A 24926-nucleotide genomic window follows, 5' to 3' on the forward strand; every position below is an offset into this window, starting at 1 on the left:
TCCACCAGCTTCTCCATGTATTTGCTGTCTTTTGGCGTCTCTGTGGAAGACACCTTTGAACATCTCTTTTTCCAGAAGAATTGTCTGAAATAGCATAAAGATACACTAGTTAGGGCCAGGACGTTTCTTCTGGGACTGTACTCTGCTTCAGTTCCATCCTTTCCTTTTCCCAAGATGGATCCTATCATACCACACTATACCACCGGTGCCATCAGCATTCCCGAAATATCTCTGAGGTAAAATTAAACAAACAGAGAGGGACATATCCTTGCTAGTAGGTAAGGATAAACAGATCCTTGTGTTGCTGACGTACAGCTGTGACGAATTTTAAGTACAGATGTATTTTTATGGAAATTTGTGGGGTAAGACCAGAATTTATGGCTATAGTCCCTGTTCGTTTGACTGGACAAAAAGCAGAAACGTCCTTTCCTTGTTCTATTAACTGGTATAGACATTGCCACAGAGGCATGAAAAACCAACAGAACACTCCAACAACACCCAAAGAATTTCTGTAACCTCCTGATGACAGCATGCGGTTGGGTGTAAGGAAGTTCACAGTCTCAATACATAGGGCCAGAGGAACTCAAATCTACTTATGAGTTACATTCCTGAATGAGTTCTTAAACACTGAGCACAGAAAGACCTAAAAAAATCAAAATATTCAAGTATTTACTAATTTGCTACCATCAAGGTTTTGCTGCTTCAAGGTCTCAACTTAATTGGTCAAAAAGAGGTCCATATTAAAGGGCTTTTAGGCCATGATTATTTTATGTAATAGTTACTGAGTCAGTAAGTCAGAGCTGGTTTGCATTCTTAAACAGAACGACAGTCTGAATCACAGAATCATAGAATGGTTTGGGTTGGAAGGGACCTTAAAGATCACCTGGTTGCAACCTCCCTGCCATGGGCAGGGACACCTGCCACTAGGCCAGGCTGCTCAAAACTCCATCCAATCTGACCTTGAATGCTTCCAGGGATGGGGCATCAGCCACAGCACTTCATATAGCTCATCTATTCTCTTGCTTCATATTTGAGGATATTTTATTCTGCTTTTCTTTGTCACTGTCAGCATGTTTCCCCCATGCTACATGGAGAAAGGGAGCGGGGGAATTTCCTGTCCAAGTAACAAGAAGCACACAAAGTACAGACAAAAGGAAGCAAAGATTTTATTGACATTTCTTTACACAGAACACAAGCTACACAAAATGCCACAATAAAGCATATGTAGAAAAATAGTAGAATCATATTGGCACTGATGACTATTCATTATTATTATTATTATTATTATCATCATCATCTCATTATACAGGTTTCATCATAACCATAATAAATGAGCATTAAAATTTCACAGTGGCATTATAAGCTTTACATTCATGATCTTGTTTATACAAGGGACCATGTCAGATTTCTTCAGCTTTTTTGTATGATCATGATTCAGAGTAGTAGATTTAAAAATTAAAAGCCCTTTCCCTTAACCTATAAGGATCTGTCCACATTAATCCACTGACTTGATCCCTTGGAGAGGTCTGCATTTGTCTAAAAAGACATTACTTCTAAAACACAATTGACCAATTGGAAAATTGGCCTTAAAAAGAACCCAGGACATTTGCTATCTTCTGGTGGTCTGACTGTGAGATGCTGTGAATGCTACTGGCTGCCACTCGGCAAGATCCTTAGGCGGTATAAACTGCTTTGCCAGGCTGATCCACTTGGGGATCTGGCTTGTTCTATCAAGAGTGCATTTGAGCAGCATTTCTCAGGATCAGACCTTTAGTCAAGACTTTGTGAATGCTGTTGAGTCAAAAGCTACAAGTGAAGAAAATTGATTTGCAACTCCGTTTTCCCTAAAATGTCACAGAATTGACTCAACTTCATTGGTTTCCACTTTGTGCAATCAGTTTTGTTTTTCGATGTAAGTCTCACTTAAGTCTTGACAGACATAGCTAGAGAAAATTGAAATGTATGGCAGTTGACAAATGTTCATTAGGGAAAGGGAAGTAAATTAGAGAGAGGCAGACAGAGCATGTGTTGTAAATCTTGGTGTCTTAAAAATAAATAAATGGCACAGATTTTCCAAGCTCACAGCCTCTAATTATTGCCTCTTCTGTCTGATTTGAAATATAATTTGCTAGAAATGTAACTGCCTCAATCAAATGTAATAATGTCTCATTTAAATATACAACTTCTAGTGTCACATGACAAAATCAGTTGTACTCATATTCAGACCACAAAAATGGTTATAATTAAAAATACCATAGACTACTCGTCTGCAAAGTTCAGCCTTGGTATCAAGTTACTGTCTTTAAATCCAAATTTGCAGAAGGTTACACTTACTGTTACATGCACCAGTTATATCATGCATATTGCTTGCCCTGAACAATCAGCCTTAAAGGAAGTACTTGGAGAACAATATATCTCTGATGCATTGCTTTGCAGCCTGTGTGCACAAACATGGGCATGTATACCAATGCTAGTATCTTACATCCACTATGCATGGGTACAAATGGTTAGTAAGTCTAGGGGTCAGTCTCTTGGCTTTTTATATTTTTTACAAAACTAAAAATTGACCTGCCTAAAGCTGCAATTAATCACTTGATACTAAGCCCAGTAGTATTTGTCATTTGCTTATTGGAAAAAAAAACACACGATTTTTCTAAAAATTTTCTAGCCTTGCCCTTCTTAACTAAAAACTGTAAAAGTGTGCTTAAAGAAAACCACTTTCAGAGATAATTACTTACTAGAAATAGTAGCTTTTAATTCCAAGGGGTAATTTCTTATCATTTAATAAAATAAGTAAAACGTAATTCTTTGAAACGTAAGATAAGGATCTTCACAGAATTATGCTTCTGCCCACTGAATTCTATTCCACATCAGCTGAGGAACAGTGAAGGTCCAATTTTAGGTGTTACCATTGAGCTGAAAATCAATCCCGCAGTGTAAGGTGTTCCATTTGAATAGATACTGTACAACTGAGAAGTTACTTGTGATGGCATTGCTCACTTTACCTATTAAAAAGTTATAGCCTGATTTTGAGGGTTACAATTTTAATATACTTTAAAGAGAGTTTCATCACGGTTTCCAAGACTCTCAAACCAAGATAATGGTTCCAGTGTCAAAAAAAGAGTAATTGTGTTTGTACATTGCATACAGGGAAAGATATGACATCAATCAAGACCTGCCTCACAGATGTGTTTTGTTTGGAATGCAAACCAAAATTTTCTAAATTCAAGTGCCCGAGTGTGAATTTGCAGCATGGAAACAGAAGGATAAGAGAGAATAGGATTCACCTATTTTCTTGATTTGCCTAGATTACAGATTCATTACCATAAGCTCCCTCTCAACAAGAAAGATGGTCCTACAGCAGTCAAGTCCTCCCAGTTAAGGCCTGAACTGTTCACTGAAGGTAATTCTGTATATAGAAAAAGTTTAATTTTCTGATATCTCAGATGAGGTGGCTAATTGTCTACACATAAATGGAAAGACAGAGATTTAAGGTCAGAGCGTATATATATATATATGTCTCTAATGAACTTGAGTATATATTAAGGGATTTATGAAATTATTCAGGTCTTAGCCTAATGCTGTGGTTAAAAAAATCCTCAATAACCAAGGGATTCACTGCTCAAGTAAAGGAAACCCAGTCCTGGGTTAAACTGTTCAGCATTTAAGAAATCTTACCATTAGAGACAAAATCAAGTAACAAAAAATAGATATAAATTTTAATTTATTTCTGAACTTTGTGTTTTGGAATATACTGAACTGTGTTTTGATTTTGACCCAATACATTTCCCAAACATACAGCAATATTTTGGCATTATTTATTTTGGTGAGTGGGTAGGTTTGGAAAATTGTTCTTTTTGCTTTGGGACAAAATACCAGTGTATCTTCTTTCTCGGCAAAACAAACATAAATAAATATGGAAAATAAACCTAGAAAACACTACAAATTACTAGCTGCTTTTTGGTACCTTTTTCCCCCAGACATGCAGTCACAAAGGAGTACCACGGCTTTTGTCTAGACTGATCTCCCTCATACTTTATAAGATTTAATGGCAGAAAAAGGAAATAGCTAGCTTCTGTAACTGGATGCATAGTCAAATATACATGACTAAAATGAGTAAGAAAGGTGGCAAAGCTGAGAAATCATTTGTCTACCAGCTTAAAAATGAATGCTTGGTTGAAGAGGATGGATGTCAAGGGAAGTTAAAGGATAGTGAGAAGCTTCCTGTGTCAGGAGATAAGGCAGCTCAGTTTGAAATGTTACATTGACCATGGAAACCATGGAGGTGGTAGATAACACCCATCAAATTCCAGACTGCTTTGGTAAGATTAGTTGACTAAAGGTGTGTCAAGAGGTTGAGAAATCATGGTACAAAGCAACTTCTCTCCTCCAATGAGGTGGATGAAGCCAGCAAACTGTTCCTTCACAGTTTGAGCACAGGAGGATAACTGAAGTTAGCTCCCCCCAAAGTAACAGAAACCTGTTAAAAGTCAACAATCACCACCCACTTGTAAGTATGGCATGGCATACATACACTGAATATAGGAAGATACAGTCATTACATATGGGAACATAACATTACATAAGGGAAAAGACATTTTCTTTATACATATGTATGTAGGGTGTACCACACATACAGTATATAGGGCATGCAAGAACTGCATTTTGTATTATTTTTACTGAAAGTGATGATGCCCCTTATATCAAAAAGGTTCCCACAGTCTTTTCCTCAACCTTTCTTGTGCATGTAGCTGCATATATGATAGTGTATCAGAAACGTCTTGACATCTCTTCACCTTTCTGGGAATGATGCAGGTAGTCTTATCCATATAAAACCAGAAAGAGTAAATGATCTTTTCTTCTGGATCGGGACAGGCAGATTTCTTCTAGCACTTATGCTTTCAGGAACAAACGAAAAACTTCTTAAACTAATTGTCAGAAATTTACATGAAAATTGCAATATTGAGGCTTTCAGCATCAGAAGCTGTTATACCTATTAGCGCAACCTCACTTATGGGAAGCACAGAATCAGCAAGGTCATCGTAGTACTCAAACCACCTACTCCCAAAAAAAAGTTGTTTGAGACTGGACTTTTGTGTGGAGGAGGGGTTTTTTTGTTCCTTTGGATAAGGTGTTTGTGTTTGTAGCCGATAGCTTTCAAAGACTGCAAGGCATGCTGGATTGCAATAAGAGTTGCCCTGCTGACTGTGTCACAGTTTTGTATTTTCAGAGGCAGAAGCTACTTGAAGACCTGCAGCTCCATGCATATAGCCAATGAACTTCTGGCACATACATGTCAGTGTGCAAATCCATTTCAGACAGATGCGGTTAGTTTGCTACACAGATAATAGGATCTTGCAGCACTTTGGGTGAAAGCAGAGGCTGAATTTTCAAAAGCAGAGAAATCAAGTTTCATGGTTATAACAGAAGTTAATTTAGTCTGACCTTTTGCATAAGAAGACTTTATACATATTTATGCTTTATGCTTCTGTTCTATGCAGGGAAGGCCTGACTCATCTGCATTTAAAGCAGCTCTACACTGATTAAACTGTTTTCATAAGCATTTCTATTCAGTGCGTGGATGCCTCTTAGGGAAGTGCATATGTAGTATATAGTCTTATTAAAATAGAGAATAAACAGCAGCAGCAGCTCTTTCAGACCACAGATTGTCAGGAAGCAGCATGCCATGATGATGATAACAAGGTAAATGATCACCCTTGTCTGTCATGCAAGGGTGGAGCAGACTCACAGGAGGTTTCCTTACTATCTGTGCCTAAAGCTTACCAATGACTAAGATCACCTCAAATAAGACTTGTTAAAAAAAGTGATGGAAACAATTAGCATGGCAGTGAGCACGTTAAGGGTGCAATGGGGGGCCAGATGTACTGTGTGCTGAAAAAGAGGCCCATAAATGGTGGCAATAAGCCACAGGTCACAAGTCTTTGCCCTTGCTAGTGCTGTTACCTTAGCCAAGATAACACAGGAAAATGAAGTAAAGATGAACTCGCAAGGGGATGCGAGCTGGAAGCTTACAAATCATGGCAACCAGAGAACAGTTCCAGCTCTTCAGATGAGAACCTGTTAGGAAGAGCATGTGATGAGACCCAACAGCCAGTGAACCCCTCCTGAGCAGGGAAAAGACACCAGTCTGCACCAGAACTCTCATCCAAGGAAGTCTGCCAGTACTTCCTCCTAAACCCAGTCCAAGGTTGAGAAACTAGAAAGAGCCCAGTAAAGGGCTAGCAAGATGGGGAGGGGTCTAAACTCATGGCTTCTGAGGAGAGGTTGAGTCAGGCTTGTTTAGTCTAGCAAAGAGGAGATCAAGTGACAATCTAAGAGCCTGTCTGCAGGTATTGAAAAGGGAGTTACAAGTACGTCAGAAACAAAGCCTTCCCCATGGAATAAAAAGGTGGTATAATAAAAGGTGACAACAAGAAGTTGCAGTCTGGGAAGTTCAAAATGCATTTTTTAAATTTTATTTTACTTTTTTTTTTTCCTTAGAAGTGTTGTACAGAAGTTGAAAAGGTGATCCAGAGTAGCTGTAGTATATCCACCACCAGATGTTTTGAAGACTTAGCAAGAAAAAGACATGGCTGACCTCACCAAGATGCTCGTGATAATACTGCTCTGAAGAGGAACTAGACTGGGAGAATTCCAGCTGTTCCTTCTGAAACCAAATATTCTGTCATCTGTAACATGTTTGGATAGGTGGATAAAGGTCCTCATGAAAAGCTGAGAAAATTGACTGGCATGAACGTGTGAACACGATGTACCACTCCTGGAGAAATGGAATGGCAGTGCTGGCTATATTTGTGAATGCACGTCTGCACTGACTTCACAGTCTCAAAGAAATGTTACCAGCTGAATATTCACTGTGGCAAGAAGCTCTGTGTGTGGCTATATGCGGCACTTTCAAAGGTAGTGAGAGTTGCTAGTCTATTTCAGAATGAGCTGGACCAGGCCTCTAGAGCATTTTAAGTACAAATAATTATCTTTTTTTTTTTTTCTTTAAATATCCCTCACTTAGTTTTTTCATTTTAAAGAGGCAGTAATCGCCTGCCGGACACTTTTTTCCTTTACTTTCTAGAGTTCTGTTCTAAGCAACCATGAATGGGAAAGAAGGAAGGAAGGGGGGGAGGGAGGAAGGGAGGATGGGAGGATGGGAGGAAGGAAAGGAGGGAGGGAGGGAGGAAAAAGACGTATAGATGTGGCAGTTAGGGACATGGTTTATTGGTTTAGGTGGCACTTTTAAGTTCATGGTTGGACTTGATGATCCAAAGGGTCTTTTCCAACCTAAATGATTCTACAATTCTGTGATCCTAGGGAAGGAAGGAAGGAAGGAAGTCACAAGGGCAGCATAAGACAATGACAAAGAGAAAGCATGTGGAAGACTGTAAAGCAGACCGGAGTGTGCTTTTGGAGTGTGAATTGGGTGAGTACACCACCTATCCAGAACCAGCAAAATACATTCTGTCCATGACAAAGTCCAAATTAACCAGGGGATCTGTATTTCAGCTTCCCACTGATTCATGAAGGATAAGTTTGAATTCTGGGAAAAAGTTCTGTTGGGTCACTTAATCAAAACCTCACATCACACACATAAAATGTAACTTGAAGGCCTGGATTTGTACAAATCTGTCATGGTTTAACCTGGCTAGGCAGCAAAGCATCACACAGCTGCTTGCTCACACCACTTCTCAGTGCGATAGGACACAGAACAGGAAAAGTAAAAATGTGAAAACTCATGTGTTGAGACAAAGACAGTTTAATAACTAAAAAAAAAAAAAGGGGGGGGGAAACAAGAACAACAAGAGAAAAATAAAAAATTAAAAACAAGAATAACAAGTGATGCAAAAAACTCCAATTGCTCATCACCCAGCCAGTCCCTGAGCAGTGGCAGCTCTGGCCAAACTCCCCCCACCCCACCCCAGTTTTATTGCTGAGCTTGATGTCATATGGTGTGGAATATCCCTTGGATCACCTGGGGTCAGCTGTCCCAGCTGTGTCCCCTCCCAACAACTTGTTGCACCCCCAGCCTGCTCGCTGTTGTGGCCGTGTGAGAAGCAGCAAAGCCCTGGGCTCTGTATCAGCGCTGCTCAGCGATAACAAAAACATTCCTGTGTTACCAACACTGGTTTCAGCACAAATCCAAAACACAGCCGCATACCCGCTACTAGGAAGAAATTTAACTGCATAGCAGTCAAAATCAGTACAAAAGCTAAAACCACTGACAATATTTCAGAGGATGGTAGAAATTAACTGCCTTGTTTGGATAGTTACACAATTTTGTAGCTTTGCATGACAGCAAGGACAGGGGGGTAAAAAGAAGAGGAATGGACAATATATGCAAAAGAAAAGCCGGAGAGGTAGTCAGATCATGGAGAGGTGTCCAAGAAAATTTGCAAATCAAAGCAGAACAGTAACAGGGCAATTTAGGCTACTCAAAGGATAGCAAATTAGGGGACCCATGAACAAACAGAGGTAGAGACACAATCTTGGTGTAGTTACATTTGATCCAAAAGGCAAAACCAAACCAGGAAAGAGTAAGATGCAGCTAAACAAGTCCCAGGCTGTGTATTTTCTGACTCCAAACATGAATGGACTAATTTTTACTTCAGTGGTTATCTGTGTACACAGTCGTACTTATTTCATGAAGTTCCTGAGACTGATACTATAGCTTGCCATAAAGCAAATGCATTGAAGAGTGAGAATGGGTGGGCTGAACTCTGACTCCAACAGACCTGGATTTATACCTGAAAAATCCATTGATTAAATACATACTGGAAAACTGGGGGAGGTGCTAAATAAATAGTAAAGATGGAGCTAGAAATTGTCAATTACTTAACATTCAACATCAAAATTGTTGAGCATATGTATTGAAATAAAAAAAAAAAATGCTCCTTAACAGTTCTCCATGGACGTGACCTGTAGCATCTAAATGACCAGTGGGAGTGAAATATGTTAGGCTGTTCTGATGATAATTTTTAAATGGAAATTTAAGTCCACAAAGAAAATAATCATTCAGCTAGACTGACACATACAGGCGTGCTGAGAATGCTATGGAAGTGTCCCATGACTATTCATTATATTTTGAATTTCATGGGATATCTGCATAAACCTTCACAAGGGTCTAACCCAGTTATTAGAAGTTCTCACCTATTTCCTACACCACCACTTAGCAATTTCAAATGCAGAGGCAGAAAGGAAGAGATCTTTTTTTAACATGCAGAAGGCATCAGAGGAACCTACAAATTCTAGCCAAAGCTTTGGCTTGAATTCCCAGTTTTCACATTGTCTTGTGATAACTTTCTCTCTCGAGCGCGGCTCTTTTCTGGCAAGGGAACAGTGAAAAGGATTGGTCTGTGGATATTTATGAAGTGCTTTGAAGTAAAACAGTGCTCTTTATTCCTGATAGTAATTTCCAAAGCTCTGTGCTAAGGTTTCAAGGCTTTGGAATGCAATCCTTTCAAGTTAAGCAATTTCAACTTCCTCTATTGTCAGTGGACAGACCTGATTTTGAAAACAAGTTACCGATTTCATAAAGAGAAAATGGGCATCCATTGGAAGCTGGGAAAAGACACATTTCATGCCAAATTGTAAAGGAGCGTGATTGGTCTCTTCAGGGTTTGCTTTTGATCAAGGTGCACAGTCAAAACTTACACCTAAGTATGAAAAAACGGAAGAGCTAATAATTAGGAATGCCATCCAGTCCATGAATATTTGACCTCAACTTTTTGTCTACATCTTAGATACCCAAAAAGTGAGTTTTGTTGTAAGTTCCCTGGTCAGAGAAGAGAGGTAAGTAACCCTGAATGCCACCAGAGCAGCAAACAGGGTCACTTCTGCAGATTTTCTGTAGTAGCTACCTCTGTCATAGACTATATAGAGAAATTAAGACTTCTTTTAGTATAACAAATTCATTTTGCAACTAATTTTTAGGCACAAATTAGGTGAGGAAACTAGACAGGCTAAACCCTATCCTCAAAGGAGGAACTATCTCCAGAGGTTTCTCCATGTTTTAGGCAGGTAAGCATGCAACTATTATCAGGAGATTGAAAACCACTCCCTTGAAAATCCTCAGCCCAGCTGCAGAAAGGACTAGCTCTTCTGTCCCTTATCTAGTCACACTTAGTCACAGCAGCAATTTCTTTCCATCCATATTCAAGAAACAAATCTTCCATTTTAGATGAGATTAAAATCTTTTGAGAGTGGAGCTCAATGGGCTGTAGTAGCCCCAAAATAGTGGAAAAATTTCATCCAGCTATTAATAAAGCATGATCATAGAATCAGAATCATAGATATCCACCAAATTGTTACAACCACACTGTTTATAGGTGCTTCAAAATTTTAAAAATAGTTAATGCCAATGCTTTTAAGTGCTATAGATTCCTTTTATATAAGTTTTTATTTGAAGGTGAAATAGAAATTGAAAAAAAAAGTCTGGGCATCTTTGTGTCTTTTCACTGTGTCCTTCTACGAACTTGTCAATAAAACTAGGTAAGGTTTTTATCTTCTTTCTTCCAGAATCACTGTGCTGTTCCTAGGCAGGTAACTGGCACTGAAAGAGAAATGGCTTCAAGGGCCAGGTGCTATTTCAAAGCACAATATCCCTGCTTTGGACGTTTGGGATGGGAATGGAGTTCCATAAGAGTTCCAGCACTGTGTGGGATTCATCTGACCAAGTGTAGGTGTCAAGTCATTAGACAGCTAAATATGATACCCCGCAGTCAGTGGAAAGAACAGGCCCAGAGCAAATTAGACCAGAAAAGTAAAATACGTCTGATAAATCTGATGAAGTGTGTCTTTCCTTCCACTGATCATACCAGGAGTTAAAATCCCCCATTACACCACAAACAGATATCCACACCACAACTGCACAAAGTCAAGTAAGATAATATTACTCTGCGTTGAATTTTTTCAGTTCTTTATAAGGAATGTGTTGGGTTTTTTTTACAGTGAGGGTGGTGAGACAGCGGAACAGTTGCCCAGAGATGTGGATGCCCCATCACTGGAAGTACTCAGAGTCAGGTTGAAAGGGGCTTTGATCAACCTGATGGTTGATTGTGGCAGGAGGTTTGTACCAGATGATCTTCAAAGGTCCCTTCCAACCCAACAGAATGGTTTCTATGAAATCCAGCTCTATTGATGCCCCTTCCTGTCTTTCTTTCTTCCACTAGCCTTTGCTCCTGTCTTTCAGAGTTCAGAGATCCTCTGCCTTTGCTGCTCTTTTCCTGCATTTGGGCTACCACCTTTCCTTCAGAGAACTCACTCATCAGACCATAGCACATCCTTCATCTTTAACACTGGAAAACCTCAATAGCCAAATGCACTTTACCTGTTGGAGCCAGGAGATCCTCCATGCTGGTTGTAAGACTTCTAGATGCTAAAGAAACAACCCTGCACTGCTGGCTTTGTTTTTTTCTTAACATTAAGCTGGGCATTGACAAGGTACAAAAATTTTGTAGCTGTTTCTCCTCTGTCCAAGTTCTTGAAAAACTGTCTTATCCTCTGTGAATGTGAGAGCTTCACTTAAGAATTTAAGCATTACCCTCATCGATACAGCAAGACAAGAGGACCTTGTGCAGTTTGAAGGGAAATACTTGTAGCAGTACTGCTAATGTAGTTAATTGTCTTTAAAAAGGCTTTATGTGAAAGGACAATACATTAAAATTCCAAAAGTCAAGACAGAAACAAAAATGCTAACTGTGCAGTTATTTTGCTATTTGTTATGAAAGTAATAATTAATACATATTTCTATATATAAAAATATAAAAAAATTCTGAAAATAAGCCCATGTTGATTTGTATAGTCTGATGAAGTCCAACCGCTTAGATGTTATTTATATTATAATGATAATGATTTCTTTGCAATATAGGCTACACAAATAGAGTGGATTTACAATATTGGGAGTCATTATCAAAGCAGCATCCTATTGAAAAGAATAAAAGAAGAAAAAGAGGGGGAGGCTATTCTGAGAACCTCAAAAGGAATTCTCAGCTAGACTGTTACTGCCAGTATTTCCCACAATGTTCTGCCAGCACACGGAAGATAAAATCTGTGGCTCATCAGTTCACAGGAATGACATCTCCCAGGTTTTTCTGAGGCTCCATAGAAGCTGTCTGCCATACCCCACAAGGAGCAAGTTGTATGGACCTAATCCAAATCCACGTACAATCAAACTCCAATTTTGATATCAGACTCCAAGCCATGAAAGAATATTACATGTATAGGAACATGGAAATTTTTAGGCATATTTATCCATCAGTCATAGCACTGGTAGCAGTACAGAATGTGAAAGTGAACATTCTAAAAGGCCAACCAGCTTCTGCAGCAACACAAAAGAGCCCTTTTCACATTTCTCTTCTCTCAAAGTCATGCAAACAGAAGGCTGGGAGTGCTGTTTAATGTACAAGGCAAAGCAAGAAACCACCAATCTGACTGTAAGAAGAACTGCACTGGTATATTGTCACTCAGTATATTAAGGATTTAAATAGTTGGTGTGTGAGACCTTGAAATAAGCATATTTCTTTGTACAGACTGTACACATACACACACACATACATTAGGCATGGTGTAAACTAACCTCTTCCTTAATGTTTTTCAAAATTTTCTTTTAGCAGATGCCTGAACATTCTCTGAAAGAGAAGCAGGCCCTTATACAGCATGCTGAAGCATGCTGATGGTTGGAGATCGCTTTTTTTCCTTGTTTTTCACACACTCCTTAGAAGTCCCTGGCTGTGGCTCAGAACCACTGCACTGTGTAACAGCTTAACCTACGTGTCCCATTATGTTAAAATTCTGTAAACAGTTTACCAAGGAAGAAGGAAGCTGTGATATGTAAGTGTAGCTGGCACTAAAATGCTGAGGCTGAAAAGTGATAAAGACTTCCCAAATCAGAAGTGGGAATCACAAGTTCTTGATTCCTGACAGAATTTATTTGTTAACTGGGTAAATCCATCTTTTAGCTTTAAACTGTCAATTTATAAAAGGGGGGGGGGGGGGGGGGGGAAGACAAAATAGTATTTATGTATTTTATTCAAGTCCTGAGGTAATGTTTAATGTTTAAAAACACTTGTCAATGTTGAAACACACCATGTAACTGTATATAATTTCTGCCCTTTGGAGACCAGATGATTTTTAGGTGCAATATACCTTCCTATTTCAAGATGATCTTAATCTCAGCCTTTTGTATATTCTTTCTAATTTCTATTTTAGAAATGTGCCTACATTATCAAACCAGCTTGGTTCTTTAACAGCCTTTACCAGTTTCATTGCAACTCTTCCCTTGAACTCATTCTGTGTAAGGTTTCCAATTTTCTTCATTTGAAAAAAACCAGGTTTACTTTTTGCATGTAGAAATATTTGCCTGTGGTTGCAAGGTTTTTTGTTTTCATTTTTAAACTCTCATTTCAGAAACGCCTACTATCTTGATCTTAACTTACTAATACGAGTATTGACACCTGAAACCACCTTTTTCATTTTTTTATAGTTTTTATCACAAGATATACAGGACTGATCGCTTATGGTTTTGAACAAATTATATTTGCATTAAAAAATTGCCTGCCTTCTGAACAAAAATAATTGTGAAGAATTATTCACCTTCTCTTTTTTGAAAAAAACTGCTGTGACATTGAAAATTTATCAAAATGTTATGAAAATGCATAGAAAGTTATTGAAATTTGACTTTTTATCTTTGATAACTTTTTGATTAAAAAATGAATGAAAAATTGGGGAAAAAAAACCTAAAAAAGTGAAAAATGGGTTCTTTTCCAAACCCTTAAAAACAACTTGGATATATTTGTATGAATAAAGTTTTAAATGTTTCAACCAGCTGTAACCATATAATAATTAGGATTGTATATAGCAACGCGAATGGACATTAGTAAAGCACTGATAAAGCATTGCAGAGGAGCTTAAGAAGACATCATTATATTTTTTAAGCTTTCCACAATCCTTATCACTCTATATCCCTGGCCCATTTTCATCTGATGGGGTTTTTTTAGGGGTATTACTGGCTAGATTTTGAATTTCATATCAGCATAATAGATTTTAAAAAAATTAAAATTTGTTGGGGTAAATGTACTTAGATACAAATGTAAAAGTAAAAATTGTATCTCTAAGGTTATAACAAGCACAATAATGATCCTCTATAAATGTAAACAGAAGAAATCTTCACAGTTGCCACTGTTACAAGTAATCCAATAGGCTCCTCTTGGTTTGGCAGCTTCTAACTTGAACAAAATTCTTCCCAACTTAAATTCTGGGCTTTTTAAAAGACAAATATCAAGATTTCTTCATTCTAATTTAAATATTTCACTCTTTTCTATTATTTGAATGTATGTGTGTTACAAATTATTACCAGTAATGGAACCATCCAAATATTTTCTTTCAACAAATGGAAACATTGAAACTTTCATAAATGTTTTTCAGACTTCCCAGTTTATCACAAAGGAGGTTTTAACCTGAGTTCATATATGCTTGTTTCCTCATGTGTTAACTACCCCAAAAGTGCTACAAATGCATAACTTTGTTAATACGTAAATAAGCATTAAATCAAGGACAGCCAAGTTCCCGGGTTAATATTCAGGAGAAACGGGAATCATATTGGTCCAATCATATTTAGAGAATTAGCCTTCTTATTCTGATTCAGTATTTCAGAAGTGTCTCATGTCTTTATGTGGACAAAGAACATAGAAACTGGAGAGGAATATCTATTTCTTCCAAAAGCACCAATATTTGGAAGCTTGAATGCCTTAAAGCCATAGCACTTTACTCTCTGAAACAGAAATGGAAATGGAGAGTCTGAAAGTCCCACCTGATCTCATTTTTAACACTTTGCTCTTTTGGCTAAGGGATTCTCCTCCACTCAATGAAAAGTTTTGCCTCTGTTACCCCATACTTCAGGCACTATTTGAAGTAGTTGAGTCCTGCCACGAGGAAAAACTTCTCCAGGAAAAGTTCAGAGTCCAGCACAGCAATGTGGGCAGCCCGGCCTATCAACGTGTTGGCGGTGTTTGGCAGAGCATGGAACACATTGTGTCTGATCAAAGTGCAGTCCTTCGCCCCAATCAAAGGCTGAAGCAGGTTGTTAATCATTTCTGCATAAACAGGACCTGCAAAAGAGTTTAGATGTCACACCTAGATGCCAAAGCTGCCACATCCCCTCTTTCCTTCCAGTATAGTTTAAATACGGTCGCGATGAGAAGGAAAATGGAAGCAAGGCCACAATGCAAGAGAGAGCGGTCCGTTTCAAAGATTCGCCAAGTGCCGGGCTGTTGTTAACCTAATGAGGCACTGGCCACGTGAGGATATCTGCTGAAGGTGCTAGCATGGTGAGTGGGTGGGACACTTCTTGGCATTTAGTCTTATTTCCTCTGAGGTGGAAGGAAACATCTTGCTCCCTTTTGGGGGAAGAGGGTTGGACTCGTGCTGCCTGTGAATTCAAATGCAAAAGGGTCTGGCAAGAGGTCGAGGTCCATTTGGGTTTCTCTGGGGAATCTAGCCCAGGAAAGACATCATGCAGACAGTTAAGGAGTTTACAGGGCAAGAACAATGGCTCAGAAAATTTGTACTCATAAATGGTCTACACTGAATGTAGATCTGGCTCCTGCTAGGTCACACATCATGCCCAAAAAGCAGCCATGGGAAGACAGTGTTAGAAAATTACCTTTTAATTCATATCTGAGGTAGGATATAAGGAGCTGCAGTTTAGGTAAGATGTGTGAAGGCTGTGATGTTGATTATTGGGCCTGCGTTTCTCTTTCTACTTCCAAAGAGTACCTCCATTTCTAGGTAATCACGTATGTGAAATGGGTATGAAATTACACCGAACATTATTTCTGGAAGTGGTATGAAACTGAAGCCATGAAACATTTTATAAATGAGGGAGACTGCTAATAATAAAGGCAATACTTGAGACAGTACACAGCCTGAGCTCACAGGGGGGCTAACCCTTTGACAGCATGAGTCCTGCTGTGCTTTATAGATCTTATTACAAACAAATATGATTTAGATCTGTCCCTTCAATTAGTTGGCAATCGTCCCAACACTATTGTAAACAAAGGGAAAAAACCCTGACTTGGGATGTGAGCAAGATTTCATTATGTGAAACAAAGGTGAGACAATTCTAGTAAATCAGTAGACTACAGAAAAGCATTGTCAATATCTAGTTCTATTATAATCACTTTTAAAATAAATAAATTAGAGGGAAGAGGGAGAAGCAGTAAGAAACCTTTAATTATGACCTGATTGAAATTTATTTTCATCAGACAAAGACCTTCTTAAAAAGGTTCTTTACTGATTTCAGTAATTTCCTGTGGGAAGAGAACACTTTCTTCCTCATCAAATAAACATTTGCGTTTTCATCATGCTGATGAAAACCCCTTCTAATGCAATGACCTCAGTTACACAAAAACAGAATGTCTCACCAGCTTTGTAAATAAAGAAAGGATCTTAAACATACCTGTGTGTCTGTCCTTAAGTGCATTTTTGCACATTTCTATTCTTGCTGAATGGAAGGGTACATATCTGTCTTGGGGTGAGGCCACTAACACAACATTTTTAAAGTACTGAAGACCTGTGGCAAATGCATTAAATAAATCTATCACAATGATGCACAACAATGAAAATACATACAGTGTCAACATGACTACTTCATGCTTTTTGAAAGTAGATTTGAAAATCTACAGTGCAGAATAGATTATAATAATTAAAATGTGCAACACAAGCATAGAAAGATTCATAATAGCTTAAACCCATTTCTGCTGCTTCTGTGAACTATTTGTTACTTACCAACACTCATACAGGTTATTTCTATGTCAACAAAAAAAGTAAGAACTGTCTCTGTTTTAAAAAAAATATGTTTCATTAAACCGTTAATCTTGCAAATATTAATGCCTTTAAACACTGGAAACACATGTACAGCCCCACTATGGTTATTGAGTGGTTTTGGATAAGTAAGTGCTCATAGGAATGGGGATCACATTCAAAAAAAACAAATCAGTACAATTTTCAAGCAAAACAGAGAGATGAGAGAGATGGAGGAGTAGAGGAACCAAATTCAGTGCTATGATGTCATACTATTACATCAGTGTTGAGGGAGCCTTGGGATCCAGTCCCTGCCTTCAGCAGTCCCCTGATAAATGCACACTGTTGGTACATGGACTGGAAACCAGGAATCCTCCCTCTTCCCCGGAGGCAATGGGGCCACTGATGGTCTGTGGGAACAGAATCCTACTGTTTGCCCTGTCCGTGGCCTCTTGAGCCCTCCATCACCCACATTCAACAGGAAAGTAGGAAAACGGACACAGATGATCTAGTCTACTAGACAAGAGAGTATCCTGAACACAGAAGAGCTTTGGGTTTGACCTTCATCTTTCCCTCCCCTTATGGGAAAAGGGCCCAGAACCAAGTCCTTTAATTTCTAGATTTTCATAGAAAAGTTGACCATCAATACCACAAAGAACAGTCCTGCTGGCTGACTTTACTAAGCCTGGCTGAAGCTGTCTATAATTTTCTTCTTGTGCAATCAAACCAACTGAGTTCGACTTCAGTATGAGGTAAAAGGTAGGAAAAGCAACAGTGGGAGTTACCGTATCTAAAATCTTATGTGAAGAGCTTCAAAAGGGAATAATGTTTATTTGTTGCTTTCAAGAGAAGCACAAGGAACATTTAAAGAGATTGAAAAGCAGAAGGGACTTGTACTTTAAGAAGAAAATCAGAAATTACTGGAGGCTTAAAGAGTTATCTGGGAAAGCAGGCACAGCACTGCTGCTGTTATCGCTCCCTCTGCACCTTCTCTCAACTGCTTCTGGGAGCAGGGTGCTAGAGTAGGGGTACCTCTGTTTTGACTCAGTATGCCAACTCAGGTGTTCTTATCTGGACCTACCTACTTCAGATTTTTCACCTAAGCATCTACCTGGATGATTCTGACTTTACAGACAACCCTCTTCACATTTAAATTTCTGCTTGCTGCTTTTGCAGGGACAAGATCTTAATTTATAGCCTGTTAGACCTCCAGTCCACCAAAAAAACAATGGAACACTTTGATACACAACAAATACTTGGCAATTCTTTGCTTGGGAAGTTACAATGTGAGCTTCCTGTGTAGTCCCAATTTTATTTGAACATGACAGTAGTAAAGCAGACATCAACTGTACTCCACAGAAATAAGAGCCAGGGAATCAAAGGGAAAATTCAAATAAGGAAATGCAAATAATGCCAAGATACAGCAGCTTCCCATCATTGATTGTTATGTAGTGTGTTCATAAAATTATGCAACAGCTCTACGTCTGTCAGACTAAAACTAAGAAGTTATATTCACCTTAACATAGTCTTTGTTTCCTAGTAGCAATGTTCCAAAGTATGAGGAAAATTAAATATCAAGTAGTGACCTTGTGACTACCAGTTTGCTCACACGCAATATTGAAAATAACTCTTAAAACATCTGCTTGAACAGAAGGATCATGCTTGTTTTCTTTTCTTAAGAAAAGCCTGATTTGTTTCATTTATTCACGACAGACCAAGGAAGGGGTAAAAAGATCTCTATTTGGACATTGTTTTTCCAGTGTGAGGCTACACATCTCTCTCTGTAGTACATAGATGCCAATATAGACGTGAATAAAATTTGTTCTTTGTCTCACAAAGTTGTATTTCCTAGAGACAAGAGATGTTACACTTAGAAAAAATAATAAAAACGGAAAATGGGTTTCATCTAGTAGCAATGGTGGGCCTGTCGAGCATGATATTTCTTGCTTACAGGATATGAACTCAGGTGTGTATTTTCTATGGCATGGAGGTCTCATTTGGTGCGAACAGTCTGGCAAATATATTCACTGATAACTGGCACAGAAAAAACCACACAGATAAAATAGACATTAGATTTTAGACAGAGCAGCCCTTCTTGAAAGCAAGGGTGTTTAAAGAAAGATCATTAACAAAATGCAGATTTGCTTTACTCCCTGGAGGCCATGGCAGTCCAGCACAATCCTTTGGAATAGCCCGTGATATTTGCACAGCACACCAAGCCCTACTCACCCGTTTTTTGGCTGAGTTGATAGAGGAAACACTTGCGCAGATCTGCATTGTCCCTGAAGGTCAGTTGCAAAAGTGACCCTGACTTTTTCAGCTTCTGCATGAGCCATAGACCTGAAATGAAAGTCAGTGCATATTTACATCCTGTTTGCTAATTATTAACCAAGGGGATTAAAGACATGTGTCTACAGGAAGGGTAGCACTGTAACCCGATGTAAGTCTTTGGTTTCCCTTGTATTGCTAATCAATAGGGAGAAAAGCCTAAGGGTCTCATTGGATAGGGGTAATGGTTTTAAACTAAAAGAGGGTAGATTTAGACTATTATATATAAATATAAGGAAGAAATTTTTTTACGATGAGGGTGGTAAAAGTCTGGCACAGGTTGCCCAGAGGGGTGGTAGACACCCCATCCCTGGAAACATTCAAAGTCAGGTTGGATGGGGCTCTGGGCAACCTGATCTCTTTGAAGATGCTTCTGCTTGTTGCAGGGGAGGTCGGACTAGACGGCCTTTAAGACCTGGGACTCTTCCAACCCAAACTATTCGGTGATTCTATAATTATGTATGTCATGGTAACAGCAACACTCAGGAAGGCTGAACTGTGGGATATTCCACTCCCATAGCACTGTAAGTGTCTTTTTCAGCTGTGCAGTATACAGAGAAGTGGAAGAATACAGTAGAAGCAAGGTCATCTCTCACTGCTGCATACCCTTGGGTTTTCCAAGGAGCACTGTGCTGGACCTTGTAGGAGATGCTGAAAGCCCCCCTCATGCAAAAAAATGCACAAACAAAATGCAACTTTTTCTGTGTGGGTTTGAATTCTTCAGTGAGTATTTTCCACAGCTTCAGCGTATAAGTCATGTTGTTACGATTTATTGTTACATCCACATGTTGCGCTCTCATGCACTCTGCCATGGACTGCAGCTAGTCATACCTTTCCTGTCAACTCTTACCTGTACTAACCAAAGTACTGTTGTTGTAAAGGGTTCCCAGGTGAGGCCCAGAGAGGGACAGGAAGGTGTGTAACTTGTTGAGGTAATAGCGAAACCTGGGGCGAGTTAATACAGATCGAATGATGACGTTACCAAGTGAATGTCCAATAAAACTGTTGGAGAAGAAAGAATTACATTAACACAAAAAACATCTGCATTATCTTCAAATTAAACAGAAATGTGGCATAAATTCTTCTTGAGGGGACTCTGTAAGGGCTTTTAATAACACCCTTCAGTTATCATTTCACATTTTTTCAGCCTAGTAGATACTCTTCCCTTCAGTTATCATTTCACATTTTTTCAGCCTAGTAGATACTCTTCCATCTATAAAAAATGTAAAAAAATTAATCTCATTGATTCAATGGCTTTTGACACAGGGCATTTTTGGAAAAGCTAATTTCACTGCATGTTGCTCATGTAACTCCGTTACAGACTATTAACTATCAGAATGCTTACCTTATTCGGGATATGGAGAGGTTGTACAACTGGATATGCTGTATAATTTCATCCAATAATCGGTCAGTCATTGTATCAAAATCAGCAAAAGTATCAGTCTGGTGAAAAATTGAATGAATCAGTAAATTAAAATATTGCACTTATTGCAGACTGATGCTATTTTGCAGGTAAAATGCAAGCAGAAACATAATAATTAATCCAAATTTTCTTCATACATGCTCAAGGGGGGAGTGATTTTTCTTAGTCCCCAGGTCCTCTAAAAATTGAAGTTCTCCTTTAAAAACAGAGTTATGAAGTTTCACTTTCAGTTTATTAGCAAATAGCTTCCAACTAATATTGCAAACTTACCCAAGACAAGTATGTTCTTTCTCACATAGCATCAGCAGCAAAAACAGCACATTGAGTCAGTGTGGGTCACACAGCTATCATTCAAGCCCATGTGGAAATTCGTCATCCTCAGTGAGCTTGTAGGTAAGGTAAGGCAAAATTTTCTGTCATGGAGTCTCTTTGACTGTGTATTGCACCTTTTAGCTTCAAGAACACAACCTGAGAAATCAAGGTAGGACTAGAGCAACCCTACACTTTGTAGGGCATGGAAATAGGTCCCTCTAGAACACAATTCATATTTTAAGAGGATTAAATTGCCTCCTGTGGTTGTTTCACTTACTGTACCAACTGTGCCTGTAACTTTGGCACATGTCATGATAGGATAAACCCAGACCTACAGTTTATTAATAGTAAGATTAAAAATATTAGGCTGAGTGATTCCAGACTCATGAGTATGATCTTAAAGCAGCCTGGCTTGACATGGTGACAACTGCTAATGCTTTGCTGCTCTAGATACCATATGCTGCACATGGAAGAAAAGCTTGTGGCATTTCGATTTTAACAGATTACTATGATAAAATAGATCACAGCATTATACACTGACACATAGGTTAGGCTGATGCTAAAGATGTAATCACAAATTATTTGGCCATGTTAATGAAATGCTATGTGTTTCTTATTCAACAGTTATCAGTAAGAGAATGAGTGCTAGAGTGAGACTATTTGTTGCTTGCAACAGTATTGCCAGTTGTGACACAATAAAACAAATAATATATTGTCCAGTCTATATGATTGCAAGCATATCTTATTCAGAACGGTGTCATTTGGCAATCCAACAGAACTCTAAATCAAATTCATAACTAGCTAGAAAAACAATCATCAAATGCTGGAACAGCTATTCAGAGCAAACATATCAGTAATTAATACTTTTGTGACACAACTCATCTTGCTAATTGCAGCTCTTGCAAGGGAAAACAGAAGCCTATTCACTTTGCAATTTATGAGAACATTCGGTTTAAGTCCTTATTGCAAACAGTCCACTAACCTTCTGCCTGTTTGCTTTGTCTGCACTGATAATTAATGATTTCCTCCTAGGCTCATTATCCAAAATCTTTCAGGTTGTTTAAAAGTGGAACGGTATCAGCCTGAACATTAATCATAAACAAAACACATCAAGCATCATAATTCATCTGGTTATATCTCCATCCTTTAGTATCATCTCAGTCTGATTGAGCTTGTCATACGTATCACAAATTAATGCCTAAAAAAAGTGATTTGCATTTTCCTCTATAAAACAAACTTCAGCTAAACGACTGATTTCTTGGGTCATTTGCAGTCTGGTTCTCAGAGCAGGGAAAAAAGGGTGACAGGATGCTTTACAGCATCCAAATAGTCATCAAACCATGCCGGTTCTATTCCAGAGCAACAGGAACTTCCTCACCTTCCCAGAATATAGGAGTATTAAAAGTTCAGATTATAAGCTCTGGATAATGTTAAACAGACATGTTGTAAGATGCTTCATTCTCTGAAAACAAAGATGCTTTGATGCAAGTCTGAACTGGTCTCCTCATTATTTTCATCTTGCTTACATTCACTGTGCTGGTCTGCTGCTGACAGACGTGCACCAGAAGGTGGCAAGTTCACAGACTAACACTAACCGGCCACTTCAAAATAGAAAAGCTGTCAAACAAAGAAGGAAGGCAAGTTTTTACTCAAGTTTCTCAAGTTGTTCATAAATCTGAATAGTATTTCTGACTGGGCAATGGAAATCCTTATCTTGTACACAAAGTTAGGCCTGCACCATAAATACAGGTTTGTTGCAGAACAAAGCGTGGGATTCATTACTGTTTCTCTGCCTAGACTAGCAATTAATTTTTCTGGAAGTTGTTTCTTTATCATTCAAGGAAATAAATCTCACAAACATTGCAACATGAGAAACAATGGCTGCTGCAGCAAAGGAACCTGACAACACCTGCTGGATATTCCACATCCTCCAGAGAATTTAGCATCACTAAACTTGATGCTTTCTGTCGATGCTGCATTGCCTGGCATCCAACAGGCAGAGAGACATCAGGCTGCTAAGTTTGCAAACCAACAGGATAAATCAATTTTCTTCTTCTAAGGTTTAGTCCTCTAAGTGCTAATGTCATTGCCTTGGATTTCAATGCTATGAATATTTTCTGATGGGTTTGAACACCCTATCAAATTAGACAGGAACAGGGCCAGGCCTTTGCAGTAAATACTACATAAAATTCCCTGAATTCCCCAGTGCTTTTGCTTCATTCAGCTGGTGAGAAGGCTTTGCTGAAGGCCCTGTTTCAGAAACGTCAACAGCTTTTAGCAGATCTAAAGGAAGACAGCGATTAGCTCTGCACTACCTGATTTCTTTCAGACATTAGGAAGTCCAGTTTTCCACCAGGGAGTCCCAGTTCTATAAAAGTCTTTACCAGCCGCAGATCTGCACTGTTGCCTAGAAATAAATGGTTCTTTATGAGATGTAATTCAACAGAAAAATAAGTAATACAGAGTCAATTAAATACATTTGTCTTCTTCTAAACCTCGACACCAGGGAGCTCTCGCTAGGCGCTGCTAGGACAGCTCACCACACCACAGGATCATGCATTGCAACAGCAGGAGGGCAAGAACACCCACAGCCCGCGCAAGGCAGGGCTGGAGCTCACCTCCTGCTGTTGGGGACTGCATACGTGGTGGGGACTAAAGGGCAAAGATCAGGCCCAGAGTAACTGTCCTTTGTTTGATGAACAGCAGAGGTAAGACAACAAGACAAAAAGCTGAGGTCTGTCCTTCTGCCTTCCCAGCTGCCTTGGCCCATGTGCTGGGGTAGACGGCTGTACCTTCAGATAGGGAGTAAGCTGCCGCTGTGTACTCACAGTTGGAGATGGTGCTGAAATGTCAGGCTCATAATATGGAATGGCCCGTTGGGAGATGCCTCATTCCATCCTAGGAAATTCCAAAGTCTTCTGCAAAGGAGGTACCTCCACCTCACTAGAAGGACATTACCGCCACTGAGATATTGAATGGCTAATGGTCCTTGATAGAGCCAGTGAGTGTTTGTTTTCCACTTTTCTGAGAATGCCTGAGATTTCAGTCCCTACCTCTCCTTCTCTGTGGTTTGAAAGTTAACGTCTACAACTTTCCCAAGTTTATTGGTACTTGATACCAATAATTTGTCAAGACAAGTTTCAAGTGTAACATACCGATTTTCTGCTTAGAAAGCACATATGTAAAAAATTCCAGGCCAAGCTTCCTCTGCACTGAATGATGATTTTTATTCTCTTACTTTCTAAAGCCAGCCACTATCTACCCTACAACAGTGTTGGGGGTGTTTAAATAATGATTTCATCCTGGTGACCTATTGCAAAACAACCAAGCATTTGTGGAAAGACAAGCAGCATTACTGTAATGCACACCTGTACGCATAAGGACTGTTGCGTTACGGTGTAGAATTCTGTTTAAACAAGAAAAAAGTTGCAGCATCCATTTCTTAGAGCAAATATTTAATATTCTCCTAGATCCTTTATTACAATGGACTGAATAACATAATAAAGAGCAAATACTAGTAAAGATAAATACTTTCCTTAGACTCTCCACTCTCCATTCTTTCATATTTGCTGAACATCTGCTCTTCTTTTTTGGGGGTTTTTGTTTTTGTTTACACCAAAATGACTTACAAACATCAATTCCTCCTGGGCTTACCATCCAATCCATGGACACAGACAACCAGATGAATTCCATCTTCCAAATTTTCTTCCTCTTCCTCTGGTGGAAAATATGGGATATCAGAAGCTAGTACAGATAAGTCACTGTACAGAAATCCTTCAATCTTCATTTCTTTTTTAAATTTTTCTTTGGCCTGATAAAAACTGGAGAATACATTAATTAATCACAATAGAACTGGGTGTTCAACAACAAACCTTCAAACTAGAAATGAGGAGACTGGTGTTTGCAAGAACTTATGTTTGCAATTTTCAAGTAGACACCCGGACATTATTACTTATCTATTCTGATTGACAGAAATCAGGATGCAGGGAAGAAAAGCTGTTTCTGAGTGATTTGGATACATACAGGGAATAGCTAAATCCCATTAGCACCTCACACC

General features: G+C 38.9%; 1 protein-coding gene across 2 annotated transcripts in view; it reads right to left on the bottom strand.

The window, feature by feature from the left end:
- Window positions 1-8002: 8002 nt before the first annotated feature.
- FAM135B (family with sequence similarity 135 member B) overlaps window positions 8003-24926 on the bottom strand; it is a 168278-nt gene continuing 151354 nt past the window's right edge. For both annotated transcript variants that reach the window (XM_037381734.1, XM_037381735.1), the window contains exons 14-20: window positions 24524-24690; window positions 23185-23276; window positions 20480-20577; window positions 19985-20136; window positions 19036-19146; window positions 16463-16576; window positions 8003-15113 (exon numbers count right to left, since the gene is read on the bottom strand). In XM_037381734.1, coding sequence (XP_037237631.1) covers window positions 14908-15113; window positions 16463-16576; window positions 19036-19146; window positions 19985-20136; window positions 20480-20577; window positions 23185-23276; window positions 24524-24690 — 940 coding nt within the window. In that variant the 3' untranslated portion in view covers window positions 8003-14907. The remainder of the gene's footprint in view (window positions 15114-16462; window positions 16577-19035; window positions 19147-19984; window positions 20137-20479; window positions 20578-23184; window positions 23277-24523; window positions 24691-24926) is intronic.

The sequence above is a fragment of the Falco rusticolus genome, chromosome 3 (genome assembly GCF_015220075.1).
Source record: "Falco rusticolus isolate bFalRus1 chromosome 3, bFalRus1.pri, whole genome shotgun sequence".
In the NCBI taxonomy this organism is placed as follows: Eukaryota; Metazoa; Chordata; class Aves; order Falconiformes; family Falconidae; genus Falco; species Falco rusticolus.